General features: G+C 40.7%; 1 protein-coding gene across 3 annotated transcripts in view; it reads right to left on the bottom strand.

Annotated features, from left to right (window-relative positions):
* cadm3 (cell adhesion molecule 3) overlaps positions 1–17240 on the bottom strand; it is a 109560-nt gene that overhangs the window by 50927 nt on the left and 41393 nt on the right. For all 3 annotated transcript variants that reach the window (XM_037786501.1, XM_037786502.1, XM_037786503.1), the window contains exon 3: positions 13501–13650. In XM_037786501.1, the coding sequence (XP_037642429.1) occupies positions 13501–13650 (150 nt within the window). The remainder of the gene's footprint in view (positions 1–13500; positions 13651–17240) is intronic.

Raw genomic sequence — 17240 nt, 5'->3', positions numbered from 1 at the left:
GCAAAATCAATGGAAGGAGCGAAGTGAACCAAACTTTGCCCAAGGTGGTGCAAATTGAAGCAAGGAGGCATTAGTTCCAGTTGAAACTTGAGAGAGAAATGTTCCCAACTGTGTATCAGCTTCAAGCAACATGCCAATGAAATCCCGCCATGTAGTATTTACAGCAGCGGAAAAATGTCCATTGGGTATTTCTGGCAAATAACACTGACCGATGACACATCCTAAGAGATAGATTACCTGGAGAAGACACTGCTCATGCTGGCTGCTCTGCCTGGTGCAAAAGGATTAGACAGAAAGCATGACGGGGTAGAAAGCATAATGGCGAAGCATAGCTTATTTTCTCATCTTTCCTCACCTTTATAGTAAAAAGAAGTCAAGGAAGCAATTATCATAATGGCTGTCACTATCAGCCTGCTGCCTCTTTCAGCTGGCTTTGGGTTGTCTGCATGCCATCACACTTACTTCACTGCTCGTTTTTCAAGTCACAGGTTCAGACTATAATGCAAAGTGGGAAATATTTTCACCAACTCGTCCTGATGTCTCTTGATGTCTTGCAGTGCTTAGATTGGATTTGATTGTCTTTGTTTGCCAGTGTGCTGTGTGTGTGTGTGTGTGTGTGTGTGTGTGCACAGCTCTTTTCACTCTTTTATCTATATAGACCGGATGTCCTCACGTGGTTCATCCTCACTTGTACAACAGGCTAGTTTGAAGGAAAAGTTAGACATTTTGGGAAATTTGCTTTGTTGCTGCGAGTTAGATGAGAAGATCAATAGCACTCGCATATCTGTTCGTTATAGATTTGAAGGTAGAGCCAGGAGACGGCTAGCTTAGCTGAGAATAAAGACGGGGGGAAACAGCTACCATGGCTCTGTCCTGACATGAAAGAAGCAGTGACTTTAATACTCCAGGAAGTCGCTTCATTTTTTGTATGGACGACACAAACAAGATTTAAAGGTGCTCAATACAAAATTCAGAGCATTTCTATTGCCTTGCACACAGCTCTCAACATGCAATCCGATATCACGCCAAAGTGTGTAATAGACCCGCCTGCACACCAGAGGATAGCATGTCAGTGTGTATGAAGGTGCAGCACCAGCAGGGGGCAACAAAAACACTGACTTAGTTTTAGGCAACAAAACCACTCAGTCATGTTTAGGAAAAAAACGTCATGGTTGGCCTTAAAATAAATAAGTATGTAAACTAAGTAAAATACGTACGGAAATGACGAAACATAAGTACACATCATTAACGTCACTACTAAACACGTCACAAACGTCACTAACGCATCATACAAAACAAAACACCGGTCTTGCACACCGGTCTCCTGGTTGAATGTCCTGGGTTTGTTGGACCCATCCACCTCCCCTCCCGGCCATAATAAGCAGTCTTTCTCATTTTTTATTCTACGTCACTAGTTCTGAGCGTAGCATATTCACGCAGATGCATTTACATTGCAGTCTGTACAGACTACATGATGTGAAATGGCATGCCAAAAGCAACAAACGGCGTTGTTACTGCATGTGAAATGACTTACAAATTGTTGTGTCATTCATACACCGGTGAGACCGAGCTGATATACCATGTAGATTGTCTTGAAGGTTATATTGATAATATTTTTATGCACGGTGTTCTTATTACATGCTTTTGCCTTGAGCATTAGCGTGTGTTATTCGCACGCCTTTTCGTGCAACCGGGCTGCAACATGACCACAGCTGAGCCGGCGGCTCGCAAGTAATTGTGCTGACAGCGCTAACAGTGCAAACAACAGCAACAGAGCTGACAGAGTTAACAGTGTTAACCTTGGGAGGGCACCGGAGGGTGGGTGTAACGCTATCGGTTGGGACGGCGTTATCAGCTGGAACCGCTGTATGAGAGCAATGCAGAGCAGCTGTCGCGAACTAGCCAGTATCATGCCCTAAAAGGCACGGTGGCTGGTCCGGCGATGTCAACAAAGCACAGAGAAGCTCTGATTACAACACACAGAGGAAGAGGGACTTCATCCTATGCTCAGGTAGACAATACTCCTCTATATCTTTCCATAGCAAATAGTTGTTTGCTGCTATAATAATGCTCTTGATATTGTAGAGCACCTTTAATGTGTTAATTAGTAAGCTCTGTAGGTAGATTTATTTTACATTTGGACAGAGCAAGGCTAGCCTTATCGGTCTTTATGCTAAACTAAGCTAACCAGTTGCTGTATGCAGCTTCATTTTGAGGGTACAGACATGAGAGTGATATCTTCTCATCTAACTCCCAGCAAGAAAGCTAATAAGTCCCAAGGTTTCAAACTACTAAAAAAAAAAATGAAAAAAATGCTCACTTAATTCTAGTGATGTGCTGGCAAAGCATTGGCAAAGTATTCATTCATTGAATTAAAAATGAAAAGACTGCATCAGAGTTATGACTGTCTTCTCCTTCCTCCAGTGATGAAATTATAGCGTAGTCATAACAATTAGACCAATACAGTACCGATGTATGCGTGTTTGTTGTGTTTCATGTCTGGTTTATTGATTTTCTATTTTTATTTCTATGGGTGAGGGACAAAAGGCCAGTTTCTGAATCACAGGGGAGGTTTTTCATACATTTACTTCATTAACCTCAAAAAATAAATTGGACTTTTTAACTTTGAATTCTTTGTACTCCCGTCTCTTTCTTCTCCGTGCACTTGTCTACCGTTACATGTGATTATTTTAAGTACACCTGGAAAAATATAGAGTTCAGGTGATATAAAGAGGAAATGTAGAAAAAGCCTTCTTTCAAGTGCTAGATTTCAGAAGTCTCTCCTTCAGTCTTTCAATCCTCTGATGGTTGTTGTTAATACATTCTCCTGAGAGCCTTCCCAGACACCAAGAAAACGTTGAGTGATGCGATATGGATCAATAGTTTCTCAGAAAATGGCAAAAAACATCTCACGCCCCGCATGTGGAGCACTGTCTCGCACTGCGTTGTGAGCAGTCATTGTCAGTTTGTCTTGTTCTCTGAGAGGCCGAGTCAGGATCTGACCATCAATTTTAATATTTTTTTTGTGCTTGTTCACTTAAGACTCCTTAACACGGTAAACTTTAAAAGTGCTTAGTGTGTTTTTTAACACAATGATTTACAACAGCAGTCATTTTCACCACAGTTAAAGTCTGCCTACTCAATATCCTCCCGTTAGGCGAGAGCTTCCCCGTCCACCAAGGTTTATAAATCACCAGAGAGCCATTACCTTGTTAAATTGTACTGAGGCCTGTCTGATGTCTGCTTATATGCTTTTATGGAAAGGAAGGAAACCGCACATGACAAATAAATAAAATTATAGCCAGACTGAAAGCTAATATCTTTTTTTTTGTGGTGAGGAAATGTGTCTGCAAAACCTCAAATTGTGAGTATTTTATTCTACTTTTATTGTCTGCACTCTGGGTAAAATAAACACAGGAAGGTACTCCTCTCTGTATGAGCCCTGTGTGCCTGGTCATTACATTTTATGGCATGAACACATCTTAATATGTTTATAGCATGGTCCTTCTACTAAAAGGAGAAATATGGAAAGTGTTATGTGGTGGGGACACAGCTGGAAACGTGATGTAGTTTCAAAGGTGTTAAGGTGGACAGATACATCTTCTTTCCACGCTTGATAACCCTCCGTTTAGTTCCTGAATCATAAAAATTAAACAAAAAAGTTTCTGAGTGTGTTTCACCAAAAAGATTTAATTTTTTTAATCATGAGCAACGAACCAAAACAAATGTCTTTATTCATCCTCATTTCTCCGGCTGAAAGCTAATCGTTAGCCAACAAGTGAATATACAGCATCCAATTTGTGCTACTGTCACATAATCCTTTCACAATGGAGGATAGTCTTTCTTTTTTTTGTCTACTTTATGTTGTGTACATTTCAGAGTTTGTGCTCATTTTATGAAATAATGAAATAAATCTGTTAAGGTGTTCGTAAAAAAAAAAAAAAATCGCAATACATAGCTGAATTGATTTTTTTTCCCACCCCTAGTAGAATATAAAATAAACAGTATTTTGCTGATATGATTCAAATTAATCAGAAAATATTTTAATAATTGATTGTTTTGTGCCAAACATTTTCATGTGATGGTGATATTCCTGCTGTCTTACGGACAGTGAACTGCATGTCTTTGCGTTTTGGACTTCTGGTGCATTAAAATGAGGAATAAGAAGACATCATGTTGTGCTCTGGGAAATTGTGATGGACATTTTTCACTATTTTCTGACATGTTAAAGACAAAACGGCTACTCAAGAAAATAATCAGGGTTGCCAAAGGCACCCTAGAGCGTTCGCCATAGGTCAGAGTCTCAGAATGAGGAATAAAGAATGAGAGCTGTCTGTCAAGATGTTCATGACTTCATCTCCTTTCCTGGCAGTATTCTTCAGTGGTTTCCAAACCGTTTTTCTGGAGTGCGCCGTTCAACCACGATGTTAAGTGGAACGTTTATAAAGTTATTCTTAAGACTTACTGACTCACTTTGAAGGTGTTAAGAAGAAACTAGTCTGGCATGAGAGCACCAGCTAAAAGCCAAATATGTAAATGTAATGCTCTTGTTTGTTTCTCTCTCCTTGTCTGGATTTGAAAGTTTGGGTTTCTCCGCCTGTCTTTATCTCCCTCATGTCCATCTCTTATCCCAATGTCTCTCTTGCTGTCTCCTGGTAGTCTAGCATTAATGTAAGAACCCATCTGTTTTCATGCTTTCCTAGCTGTCTAATCTCTTCTATTACCCATCCACTCCCACACAATCCCTCCAGGGTATCTGTGGGTCCTTAAAAGGGTCTTAAAATAAATTATCCAGAATTAAGGTTTTAAAACGTATTAAAATATCCCATGTTGGCTACAGTTATCAGATCATTTGTTTTTGCCGTGGAATGACAGGTTCCTTTGCTCTAAATGTTCACGCTCAGATTAATACAAGACAGAATTAGCAATAAAATGTTGGGGTTTTTTTTTGTCATTGTATCTGCTTTAATAAAACACAACTGGGCTTTGTGTCCCTTAACAATTAATTTCCTGTTTTGCTTCATCTTTATGTAGTCAGTTATAGTTGCAGAACTCTCATTAGCTCTGCTCCACTGGAACCAGACTGGGATTTTTAGTCAGTTTGGTATCCTTTACTTTGTTGTTTAATACGAATCTTTCTGTTCACCTCCATGTAAAAAAGAAAAGACTCTTAAAATGTGCCCACACTGTGTTTCCTCCTCCTCTGCGTCTCCGTCTCTCAGTATCACATCTCATCTGTACAAAGCAGGGTCAAATTAAACTGATATCAATGGCTTTCCTTGCCTGCATAATGATGAAAGTCAGCTTGAGCTTTCAATCTACCACGGAGGATTGGATCGAATCGATGTGACCCTGCGATTATGCCAGCAACATCAACATTTCATACATCACAGGTTTAGCTTTGATTTTTCATCGTTTTTCACATTATTTGTGAGTACGAATTTTTTTTAATATAAATTAAATCCAAGTCCTTTTTCCCTGTATCTCCACTGCATCATTTATACATTGTCATTTATCTTCTCTCTATAATGTACTGTAATATCTACCAATCTGTCTCCATATTCTCATACACTCTTTTCTCCTCCTCTCCTCTTCCTCTTCTCGATCATTTTGATGATGACCCTGCTTTCTTGGCCATGTATGTGATTTTTTAATCTACCTGTTTAGATAAAGTTTAAAGTAGGGCTGTCAAAGTTAACACGATAACGCGCCAACGCAAATTTGTTTTAACGCCACTAATTTCTTTAACGCATTAAGGCAACTTGGGATTTTTAGCGGGCTCAGTTTTATAGCTGGCTGGCATCATATGAAACTAGAAAACGGAAGGAATCCATCAGTACCAACCATGTCATACTAGCAGATAGGAGGCTAAATAACACTCCAAACTTATGCAAAATTCTGGGGAGGAAAAACTGGCATGGCCATTTTCAAAGGGGTCCCTTGACCTCTGATCTCAAGATATGTGAGTGTAAATGGGTTCTATGGGTACCCACGAGTCTCCCCTTTACAGACATGCCCACTTTATGATAATCACATGCAGTTTGGGGCAAGTCATAGTCAAGTCAGCACACTGACACACTGACAGCTGTTGTTGCCTGTTGGGCTGCAGTTTACCTTGTTATGATTTGAGCATATTCTTTTATGCTAGATGCAGTACCTGTGAGGGTTTCTGGACTATATCTGTCATTGTTTTGTGTTGTTAATTGATTTCCAATAATAAATATATACATACATTTGCATAAAGCAGTATATTTGTCCACTCCCATGTTGATAAGAGTATTAAATACTTCACAGATCTCCCTTTAAGGTACATTTGAACAGATGTGCGATTAATTTGCGATTAATCGTGATTAACTATGGACAATCATGCAATTAATCATGAATAAATATTTTAATTGATTGACATCCATAATAATTTTGTGTTTCTGGTATCAATGCCGACTGAGTTTTTAGTGCCACAGCAATCCCTGTCGTAATGTTACCTTACATAAAAACTGCTGGATTGAAATGTCCTAATTTTTACAAGAGCTTATTGTTATTGAGCAATTTGTTGTTCTCTATTGTCTACCAAGTCCTTTAAACTCAATGTCAAAATATGTCAACAGCCACTCCAGATATGAGAGTTTTTGATCTGGTGCCCCTGACGTCACAATGACATCTTTTTCCAGTGCCTTCAACATCTGTTACAAATGACCAATGCAGAAGTGATTCTCACGACTTGTTTCTGAACTGCCACCACTCTACAGGGTGTGGTTAAGTTTACTACTTGCTTAAAGTTAGGGCGAGACTGTGATCACGCTGATTTGTGGTTCAAAGTATTGAACTCACAACCTGATCTCCTCCCTAAGAGGTTTTGTGATGCTGTAACAACATTAAGCTATTTCCGCCTTTCCTTCTGAAACACAGCTTTAAGTGGTCGCTTGTCAGCAAAACTAAAAAATATTCTAGTGCATCGGCCATGATGGACACTGATGGAGAGACAATAAGAGTCACAGTCAGGTCAGCACACTGACACACTGATAACTGTTGAGTTTGCCATGTTATGATTTGAGCATATTTTTTATGCTAAATGTGAGAGTTTCTGTACAATATCTGTCATTGTTTTGTGTTGTTAATTGATTTCCAATTATAAATATTTACATACATTTGCATAAAGCAGCATATTTGCCCACTCCCATGTTGATAAGAGTATTAAATACTTGACAAATCTCCCTTTAAGGTACATTTTGAACAAATAAAAAATGTGTGATTAATTTGTGATTAATCAAAATTAACTATGGACAATCATGCGATTAATTGTGATTAAATATTTGAATAAATTGACAGCCCTAGTTTAAAGTAAAGACTAAAGAAAAGCATCCATGCTTCTGTCTTTGATTCTTGCCCTCTCCCTCCCGTCTCTATGGCCTCTGAATTTGCCATCTCTGATCTTGCTAGTAGTGCAGTCTCTACTCTGCAGTGTGGAGGCCATCACTGTGAGGAGTTGTCACTCATCATTTTCCTCTTCTTCTTCTATCTCCCATCACGCTGTTCGTCCATCCCTCGCTCCCCCCGCTCCCTCCACCTATCCATTTTTTTCTCATGTCTCAACTCTCCAAAGCCCGGCGCACGCTGTGTAATGTTGGAATGTGGCGGTGAAAAGGCCTACTTTCTTTCCTTTTCTTCTTCTTCTCCGCTCTTTAATCAACTCTCTTATTTCTTTCTCTTTTTGTTCCTGATCTAGTATATCCCCTCTTATCCTCTTTACTCTCATCCCTCCATCTCTTGCTGTCTCAGCTCTGAAGCAAACTGTCGGGCCAACTGCATAGATTTGCTGCTCCATCTCGATCTATCATTTCCAAAGCGAAGCATTGAGGGATTTTTATTCACTCTTTTCTCTCCATCATGCCTCCCTTTTTGAGATCCCACCATCCTTTTATTTCACTGTCTCAATCTGTCTGTCCTTCCTTTGACTTTCCCTTCTTGGCTGGACAATTACAGCAAACTACCGAGCAAGAATTTTTTGGACGTCATGTGCGGGAGATGGCGAAGTTCCCTGTCAACCCAAAGGAGCAGAACGCTTTAAAAATTTACTTTCTATGGCAAGTAAACAAAGCCTATTGAAACAGCTTTGGAAAGTGTTCTATTATATATAATCACATGATATTTGTGTAACTGTCAGTGGTGGTTTCTTTGATCTTAAACTTAATTTAAAGCTGCACTAATCAATATTTTCATATTAAACAGATATGACAGATCAAATGACTGTGTGTGGTGTGAAAGGGATCAGATCCACAGATAGTTACATCCCTCAACTCTGCAGTTCCCCTCAGCTGTATGGAGCAAACTTGACCATTTCCAGCAACAACAGGCAGCCGTTTTCAGAAAAAAAAAACACCTGTTATAAAGCTACTGTACACTACCTGCTCAGCACCAAACAGCAGACAGACAAAGTTAGCGACTTGTTGGTGAACATAGTGGAGCATTTAGCAGCTGAAGACTCGGATATTTCCCCTAAGGAACTGGTGGAGACCAAAATAGAGCTAAAAGGAAAGGTAATATTGGACTTACATTTGTCAATTGGGATAACTGATGTTGCTCCTGGGCGTGTAAATAGGAAATTGTTTGCCAACATGTTCGCCAAAACTATTTTCTAAGGTGATAAAATGTCAGTTTTGTGTTTACAGCTGGTTGAGCTGCCGCCAAGTAGCCAAATAAATCAGTGAATGCAGGTTTAAGCGAGTGTGTTTTCTTTCAAGCGTTCTTTATAATAATAATAATAATAATACATTTTATTTAGTGGCGCCTTTCTGGACACCCAAGGACACCTAATATACCCCTAATTATAGCGTGCTGCAGGGATGACCTATTTTTGTAGGCCAACCAGGAAGTTAGCATCACCCTGGTTCCCTTGACTAAAAGTCACTGGGATTGTTCCATTGGATTTTGGATTATTGTAGAAAATAAACTCTGTGGCAAACACACGTTTATGATACTCACACATTTTGTTCAGCCAGATAATCTCCACAAATGAACACCACTTTTATGATTTTTGAAGCGTAAATACAATTGCCAGAAGTAAAGAGCTAATGTTAGGCTATAAATGAAGTACACCATGGTTGCAAGACTTCACATCACCACCACTAAGCTAAAGACGAATTAGTGTTCAGTGTGATGACGTTTGTTAGTCTCATTTAGTCACTTGTTAGCATCGCCTTTTTTAAGACACGTAAAGGCTAAAAAATTCACAAGTGGGATATTTACTGACGTATTATATAGATTATATTATGTAGAACAAAATGTTAAAATCTCTTACAATTGTATTAACCACAGACCTTATTTCAGGCATCTAACTAAAAACCCATTGACATCCAGACGAGGGAACCGGAAGTGCTAAAATGTTAACTAATTTCTGTGTTTTAGGACTCATTCCTTCAGCACTCTAGTAGCATTCCATGATCTTTACCTTAAGCATTTTGTGTGCCTAAACTTAACCAAAAGTTAACTATGGTTAAGTGGTAAGTATACTATAATAGCAGTGTTGGTTTTACAACATTATACTGATGAATGATTTAATTACCTTCTAAATTACTAACACACTCTAGATACAAACGCCACCTTGAAATGAAACCGTCCAATCTAATGACGTAGTTCTTTTTCTGTAAAAGCCTTTTTGGTAAGCCGTACATAGCGGTTTCATATTTCTCCTCTTGGAAAAAAATATTCCCTGCTGTATTTCTTACTGTGCATTTGAGACGAGACAAACATTCTGTTGAAGTTGGATAACTTCATCATCCTACACAAGCTGCTTTGAGGAAATCATTTTGTCGGTCGTCGTCCAGTGTTGACAACACAGATCCCCGTGGTCCCAACGAACAACGGAACAGTAAAGCCGATGCATGCTCATCAGCGCAATCGGAGCGAGATGTCATATGTGAAATAATCTAAAATGAAACCAACCCCTTTTTTTGCTATATTATTTTAACTTGAGACGTCTTTTCCTCAAATATAACTAACCAATTAGCCTGACTCATTCAGTCCTGCTGGCACCATCGGCTAATGTTAGCCGCAATTGTGGACAAATAGCGAGCTAACTAAAAATAGTCATATGCATTACTTTGGGAATGTTCTTCTTCCTATAGCCTCAGTAGAAAATGCTCATATGGGTTAAACGTAATGACAAAGACTTATGGAGGACTTTAATTTACCGGCCCTGTTTTTTGTAAAGCATATATGGATGGCTGTGAGCATCATTATCAGGTTCACCTTGACACTGTCGGTTTTCTTCATCGTATCAACACCTAATTACAGTCAAAACTGCTACTCCTTCTTTCTCCTTGCTTCATTCTCTCCATCTGCTTCTCTTCTGCTAAAAATGTCTACCTTCTGTTTACAACTGTTCCTCCTCCTTCATCTCTCTCTGTCCCTTGTCAGTGTTTATCTTTCCCACTGTGCACACCTCCATCCCTCCACTATCTTTCTATCTGACTCTCAAGATCTCCATGTCTCTTCTTTCTCTCTCCATCTGCTGCACTTTGAAGAGAAGACATGGATGAAGGGTTGAATTCTGAGCTCCCGTCATCTTCCTCTCCCCTCGTTGTCTCTCAACTCTCTGCTTTCCAAAGTACAGCATCTGCTGTGCATGTTGGACCACTGCAGTGGGGAGTTTCTGCTCCATCTCAATCCCCCCCTCCTCCTCCTTCTATTTTCTCCCATTTGCCCTTCTCCTCCTCCTCCTCCTCCTCCTCCTCCTCCTCCTCCAATACTCTTCTCAATTCCTTCCAAAGTAGAGGTCAGCCTTTAAGTGTTCATTGCGGAGAAGAGCCTCACTTTCTATCTCTTTCCTCTCTACTGTGGTTGAAGCTCCATCTGGAGTAAAGACTTGCCGAGCTCTCCATTTGTCCTTCCCCACCTCCCTCCCTCCTTCCCTCCTTCATTCTCTCTCGCCTCTCTGTTCTCCAAATTGTCGGTTGCAAAAATGTTGGCCCTCTGCAATGACAACTTCTCGGCATGTATCCGTCCCTGCTCTCGCCATTCTTAACTCCATCTCTCTATCGCTTCACTTCTGCTGTTAAGTGTCATATTCGTGCACGAGGGAGTCTTTCTATCTTTCTCACCTCCTCATTCTCCAACCCTCCCACCCCCTCCTTCCTTCCATCTGCACCACTCTCTCCTCTTTTCACTCCCAAGTACCAAGTCTGTTGTGTGATGTCGAGCCATTGGAAAAAAAGACACTAGAAAAAGTTGGAGATAACATATGAGCTTGTCAGGATTTAAGTTTTCTTTCAAAAATATTTGATTTTAAAGATCCTTTTGGGGGCATTTTTTTTTTCATCACGCCAAATAAAAAAGGAAATGTGTTTTTATTGCAATTATAGCCTAATGTCCCTGTCTTTATACTCAAACTGGCTGCAGTGCCTGCTCCCTTTTCACTCCTGACAATGTTTTGAACCATGGGTTTGAGCCAACACAGTCAAAAGTAATCATTAGCACCAAAGCACCATATTTATAATGTCACTCCTTATTTACAGTATCACATTTTTTCACACCACAAGCTGTCCTTCTCTTCCTTATTTTTTTCTTCTCAAAATACAGGGTCTGTCGTGTGATGTTGGACCACTGAACCAAAGAGTGGGAAGTCTCTCGTTTCAAAAGATCATTATAAGCCCGTCTGGCTAACCTGCCAGTTAGGCCGTGAAGTTCCACAAAATTGATAAATGAGGTAGTTTATCTTAAAAGTAGCGGTTTGAATTGGACGCAGTGACGCACTTGTGCCTGTCAGACTCTGAGGTTTGTTTTTGTCTCTTTGTTTTCAGCTGTTGCACGTATTGAGCACTTTTGGCACCATGCAATATTACATGTTGCTTGCTTTCTTGGTCTCTGTTTGAGGCTTTTTCTCTTGAACAAAGCTTTTGACCCACTGAGTACAAAGTAGTTATTAGTGCCTTGTTCAGCAAAGATGGAAAAGCAACAACATATTTATCGCAACCCTGTCTCTCCAAATATTTTTTGTAGAAAACGTGCTTTTTTATCAACATAAAACCCTTTTTACTTGTAGTTACTTCATGTGTCTTGTGGGCAGATTGGATAGCTATCTGATCAAATTGCATCCAAGATGCATTCTAGCCAGATGGTGAAAGGGTGTAAATGCATCCGTCTCTCCAAGACGCATAATCTTTACTCCTCCACCCAAGAGTAACTATGTCAGTAAGCCGCCTATAGAAGTAACCTCTTCGCGGTCTATCCCTTGTGGTAACGGCAGCTAAAGTGGTACTGAAATAAGCCGTCGTATCTGCTCCAAAGATTCCAACACATGTGATGATACAGAAGGTGCACCAAGCTGTTGAAGCGTTTATCTGATCCCTGATTGGTTCAACCACTTAATGCAGTGTATAGGTGAGGGAGAGGCGTGAATGAACGCCTGTGAAGAATGTAAAACCTTTGTCTCACTTGTAGTCTATAAATGCAATTCATCCACATGTTTGTTGTGTTACAGATACAGCGTTTTTTGCTAAGTGTTGATTATTGTCACTGAATTAGTAAAGTACAGGTGTTATTCTTCATCTAGCATTACCAACACCTTCTGTACGAGACAGGACCTATGCTGATTTGCATGTAGCTTGGAAAAAAACAAACGGATTGAAATCAGATCTGTGATCTGGCCACCAGGGATGCATATATGTTGCTAAGTGTGAACCCGCCTGTCCACCACAGGATAGCGTGTCAGTGTCAGGTTTGGCCTCGCCGAGGTGTGAATATTACGTGCGTGTATTAAGGTGCAGTACCAGCAGGGGGCAACAAAACCACTTAGTTAGGTTTAGGAAAAATGTCATGGCTGATGGGCTTAAAATAAGTATGTAACCTATAAGTAATATATGTATGGGAACAATTTAACGCCACTACGAAACACATGACGAGCGTCACTAACACAACAAAACAAAACATCAGTCTCCTGGTTGAACGTCCTGTGTTTGTTGGACCTATTGCAGTCAGTACAGACTACATGGCGTGAAAATGACACACCTAAAGCACGAACAGCGCTCTTATCGTGACATTCACACACCTTTTTGTGTGACCGGGCTGGGATTTCATACATAGATGTGACACAAATGAAGTGTAAATGGAGCCGTAATGAACGCATTTTTGAAAGTATCTGCAAGCTGTTCACTGCCAAAGCAAAAATATTCATACAGAACTGAAAAGGATTCAAGCAGTTTTGCTGAACTATCACTCCTGGAAGTTTAAGGTTTAGTGGGTCAGATTAAGCAACTCAAAAGATTTAGTTAACTATTGAAAAGTCAACACTGACTTGAAGCACATGAAGGGTCGCGCTAACTTTTTAAATATATGACCAAAACTACTATCTTTGTCCAAATCCTAACCTATTGTTTTCATAGCCTATAAACCCAACAACAGAAAAGATGTCTCTGTTTTGAAAGGCCTGAGCTTTGATACACGCAGCTATACCCAACCCTTCAACATCTCTGTGGTACGGGAATGTCAGACTGTCTGGACTCTCACCTCTCTTCTCTCCAAAGTACAGGGTCTGCTGTGCAGTGTTGGACCATTGCAGTGAGGAGTTATCGCTCTCGGGCACATGGCAGGTCAGTGTCACCGTCCCCCCCACGGACACCGTCTCATCTGAGGTCACTGGCTGCAAGGGGTCGTCGTCTAGGTAACGGGAGACAGAGAGGGGGGGGAGAAAAAAAATTCATAAGACAGAGCGACAGAGACAAGTCAGAGAGACACTGCGCTTATATGAAAATACAAGCAAATATAGTAGCACACACCAACACACAAATCAGATGAACCCCGCAAAATGCATTACTTGCCTCGCTCTCTCTCTGTCTCTCCATCTCCCCCCGCCCATCTCTTTCTGCGCTTGTCAGATTATCTATATATCTCTATCTGTCTTTCTGAAAGCAAATACTGAATGCACACACACACACACACACACACACACAAGGGTATGCTGTCAGAGGGACAGAAAAAAAGCAGACAAATGGCGATCTGGTTGTATGTCTGCGAGGCCAATGTAAGAGCGATGAGTCAGTAGCAGCCCTGGCATCCAGAGACTGCAGGACCTGAGGGACCAGCGAAGATGAAGAGACCACGGCAGAGAGTTGCTCTCGACAGGTCAAAGCAACAACAAGAGCACTGTCTCATACCTCTAATGGCTTTGTAACCCTCTTTTGTCAATATCTGTGTCGGTTTTTAACGCCATGCATATGTATTGGCTGGTACAGAACAAGCTCAAACGGGACAGGCATTATGGAAATGAGCAGGTCAGAGGGAAAGAGAAAGAGAATACAAATGACCCAGCATAATGAATTGATTCTAAAGGCTGGGGCTGGAGCTAGAGCTGGAGCTGGAGCACCACAGAACCAGTGAACAGTGAACTGGGTGTGTAACACTATTCAAATTGGCTCAAATTATGGTATTTAACAGCACTCCCTTGATAACGGGTGATGGTGCAGGCTAATTCTGCTCTTTGGATTCAGCGAGGGTGGCAGACGATTACGTGAATCAGAATAAGGGATGTATAGTGAAATATGCAGCTCCTCTTAATAGCAAGTAATGCCAAGGCTGGCCGCCGCGGCGCTTTTTTGCCGAGTGAAGTTACTGCGGCTCTGCGTGCACCCAGCCGTGCTTTGCGCTCCCCTCCCTTCCCGCTCACTTCAAAACGTGCCAGTGCTCGCTCAACCTAATCTCAAGCAAAACAAAAATATGGCATAATTGACAACAAGACCAAGCCAACGGAGGGAACATCTCCTAAGAAGATATGCCCCAAAGCGGTCTCCTCACCCCTGAAAATATGGCGTGTATAAATAGTTTAATTGGAACCAAATTGTCAAGCGGGAGACAGGTTTATATTCAGCGTGGAGCGTTATCACATCCTTGCACCGGCGGTGGAATTGATTTTTTTTTCTGCAGGAAGAACATCTGCTTAAGTGCGCTTCGGCGGAACTCCCATCAAGACATGAAAGAGGGAGGGGGGGACACGTGAAGAAGAGGATGTAGAAGAGGAGGCGAGCAAACTAACTGCATGTAGCATCAAAAACACACTTTTGCAGAACAAGAGCTGAGAGCAGCAGGCAGCAACTTTTTTGTGGTATCTTTCTTTGTAATTTTAAAGCCAGCTTTATGGCCAGTTCAGCATCTCGGAAAAAACAAGTTATTAGAAAAGAAAAAAGGAAACTCTTGGGTTTGCCCGTGGGCTTGAGAGGATTCAGAGGTCTTAAAGGTACGGCTGCCGTTCGCCTGTAGGATTCGCTCAGAGACTTCCAGAGCGCTGCGTGTCAGAGTAAGTCGCTCCCTGGTGTTTCACTGCAGCTCTGACCTTGTGGTTAGTTTATCTAAGCACCATGATGGCTGAGGGCTGAATGTGTGGTCAAGTGCAGCGCGGATTAGTGTCTCCTTTAATAGCGTCTTGGGCTAATTCTTGCGGCTGATCGCAAGAGCTCCTCTACTTGGCATGAACACTTTGGGTAAACTGGCTGTCCCAGTGCATCACTCATCAAGCCAACCGCAATGAGCTGCGACAAGTTAGCCAAACTTGTGTGTTATCTTTGGCCGCCGCAGAAATCTGGCATTTCGGACCAAGAACAAACCTGTGTTCAAGACTCAGAGTGAGATTTGTGCTGGTACAGTTTCAGTGGTCAATTAGTGGCTCTTCAGAGATGAACGGAATGAAGAGATAGTCACATTTCACAGAACTCTTTACATAATGTATAATATTTATCCACAGAGTTCATACTATCATCAGAGAGCAGGGCCTTTAACCTGTTGAACTATAATTTTCCCCTTAAAGGCACAGTGTGTAGCATTTAACATTTTCTATTGGCTGAAATGAATATTAATAAGTATGTTTTCTTTGGGGTATAATCACCTGAAAATACAAATTGTTGTGTTATTGTTACTTTAGAATGAGCCGTTTATAGCTACATAGGGCCGGGCGATATCGAGAAAATCAAATATCACAATATTTTTGACCAAATACCTCGATATTGATATTGCGACGATATTGTAGGGTTGACTATTGGTGCTTTCACTAAATATTTAGACAATGATATTATTGATAAATAATCATCAGTAACTTACAGCTGGTAGGTTCAGAATAATACATCATATTTACCATAATGCAGCCTTTAAAACCAGGAAAAGACAACATTTATGCCATAATAAGATAACCAAAATCTAAGGCAATATCTAACCTCATATCACAATATCGATATAATAACGATATATTGCCCAGCCCTAATGTACATATGGAGCGGGTCCTCTGCACTGGCTCTAGATAGGACTATTGGCGTTTTTGCATCGGCCACAGTACTGCACGTTTGGCACGTGGGAGAAGTTTCAGTTGGTTGCAAACTCATCCCTAGATGCCGCCAAATCCTACACACTGCACCTTTAAATTTATTTTTTAATATCTTTAAAGTGTGTAGAAAGAAAACATTTTCCCACACAGCATAACACCATCACATATTCTCCATCTGCATTAAATTTGCATAATGTTTTCGCCAACAGAAATTAAATAAAGTCTTGAGGGCTCAAACTAAGCTCACCCTTGGAATACATAATGACCCATCCATAGTTTCCAGAAGAGCTGAGGAGGAGAAATTCCATACATTTTTTTTTTTTTTTAAATAAAATCATTATTTGGTAATTTAAAAGTCTTTTATTTTTATTTCAAATTATTGATCTGGGGCACTGAGGGCCTAAAGGTTAGATAAGTGGGAAGGCGCATGGAAGACTGCATATTCGATCTGTGGACTGGCAGGGTAAATCTAAAAGTAAAAATTTGCACTTGTAGCTTGTTTATTACCACTGCCGGAGTGCCTTCGAGCAAGGCATTTAATCCCCAGCTACTCCAGCGCAGCTCGGAGACCAACAGATCAGACTGTGCATGTAGTGGGTGGCTTACAAAAAAAAGTTTCTGTGTAAATTAATGCAGGCTAATAAATAAAGGTTAATCTCGCTCTTATTGAGTAAAATGTTTTAATGATGATTAAACGGCACTGCACTCTGCATCTTAAATTTAAAGCTCCACTGATGCTTACAAATCACTAGCTGTTGTACAGTATATGAGCATGGCAGCAACCTTGTTAGGCCTATCGGTCAAATTTTAATCACAGCTAAGTTAATTTAGTTGGAGCCCTGTGTGGGTAGAACTGGACTGCATCAGGATAATGTATAAATCTTTTAGCAATGTTTCAAATGGACGTAAGCATTCATTATACAGTCAGAAGGGAGGGGTT

The sequence above is a fragment of the Sebastes umbrosus genome, chromosome 12 (genome assembly GCF_015220745.1).
Source record: "Sebastes umbrosus isolate fSebUmb1 chromosome 12, fSebUmb1.pri, whole genome shotgun sequence".
NCBI classification, from domain to species: domain Eukaryota; kingdom Metazoa; phylum Chordata; class Actinopteri; order Perciformes; family Sebastidae; genus Sebastes; species Sebastes umbrosus.
The sequence above is the reverse complement of the archived record's forward strand: the minus strand, read 5'-3'. Positions and strand labels throughout refer to the sequence as shown.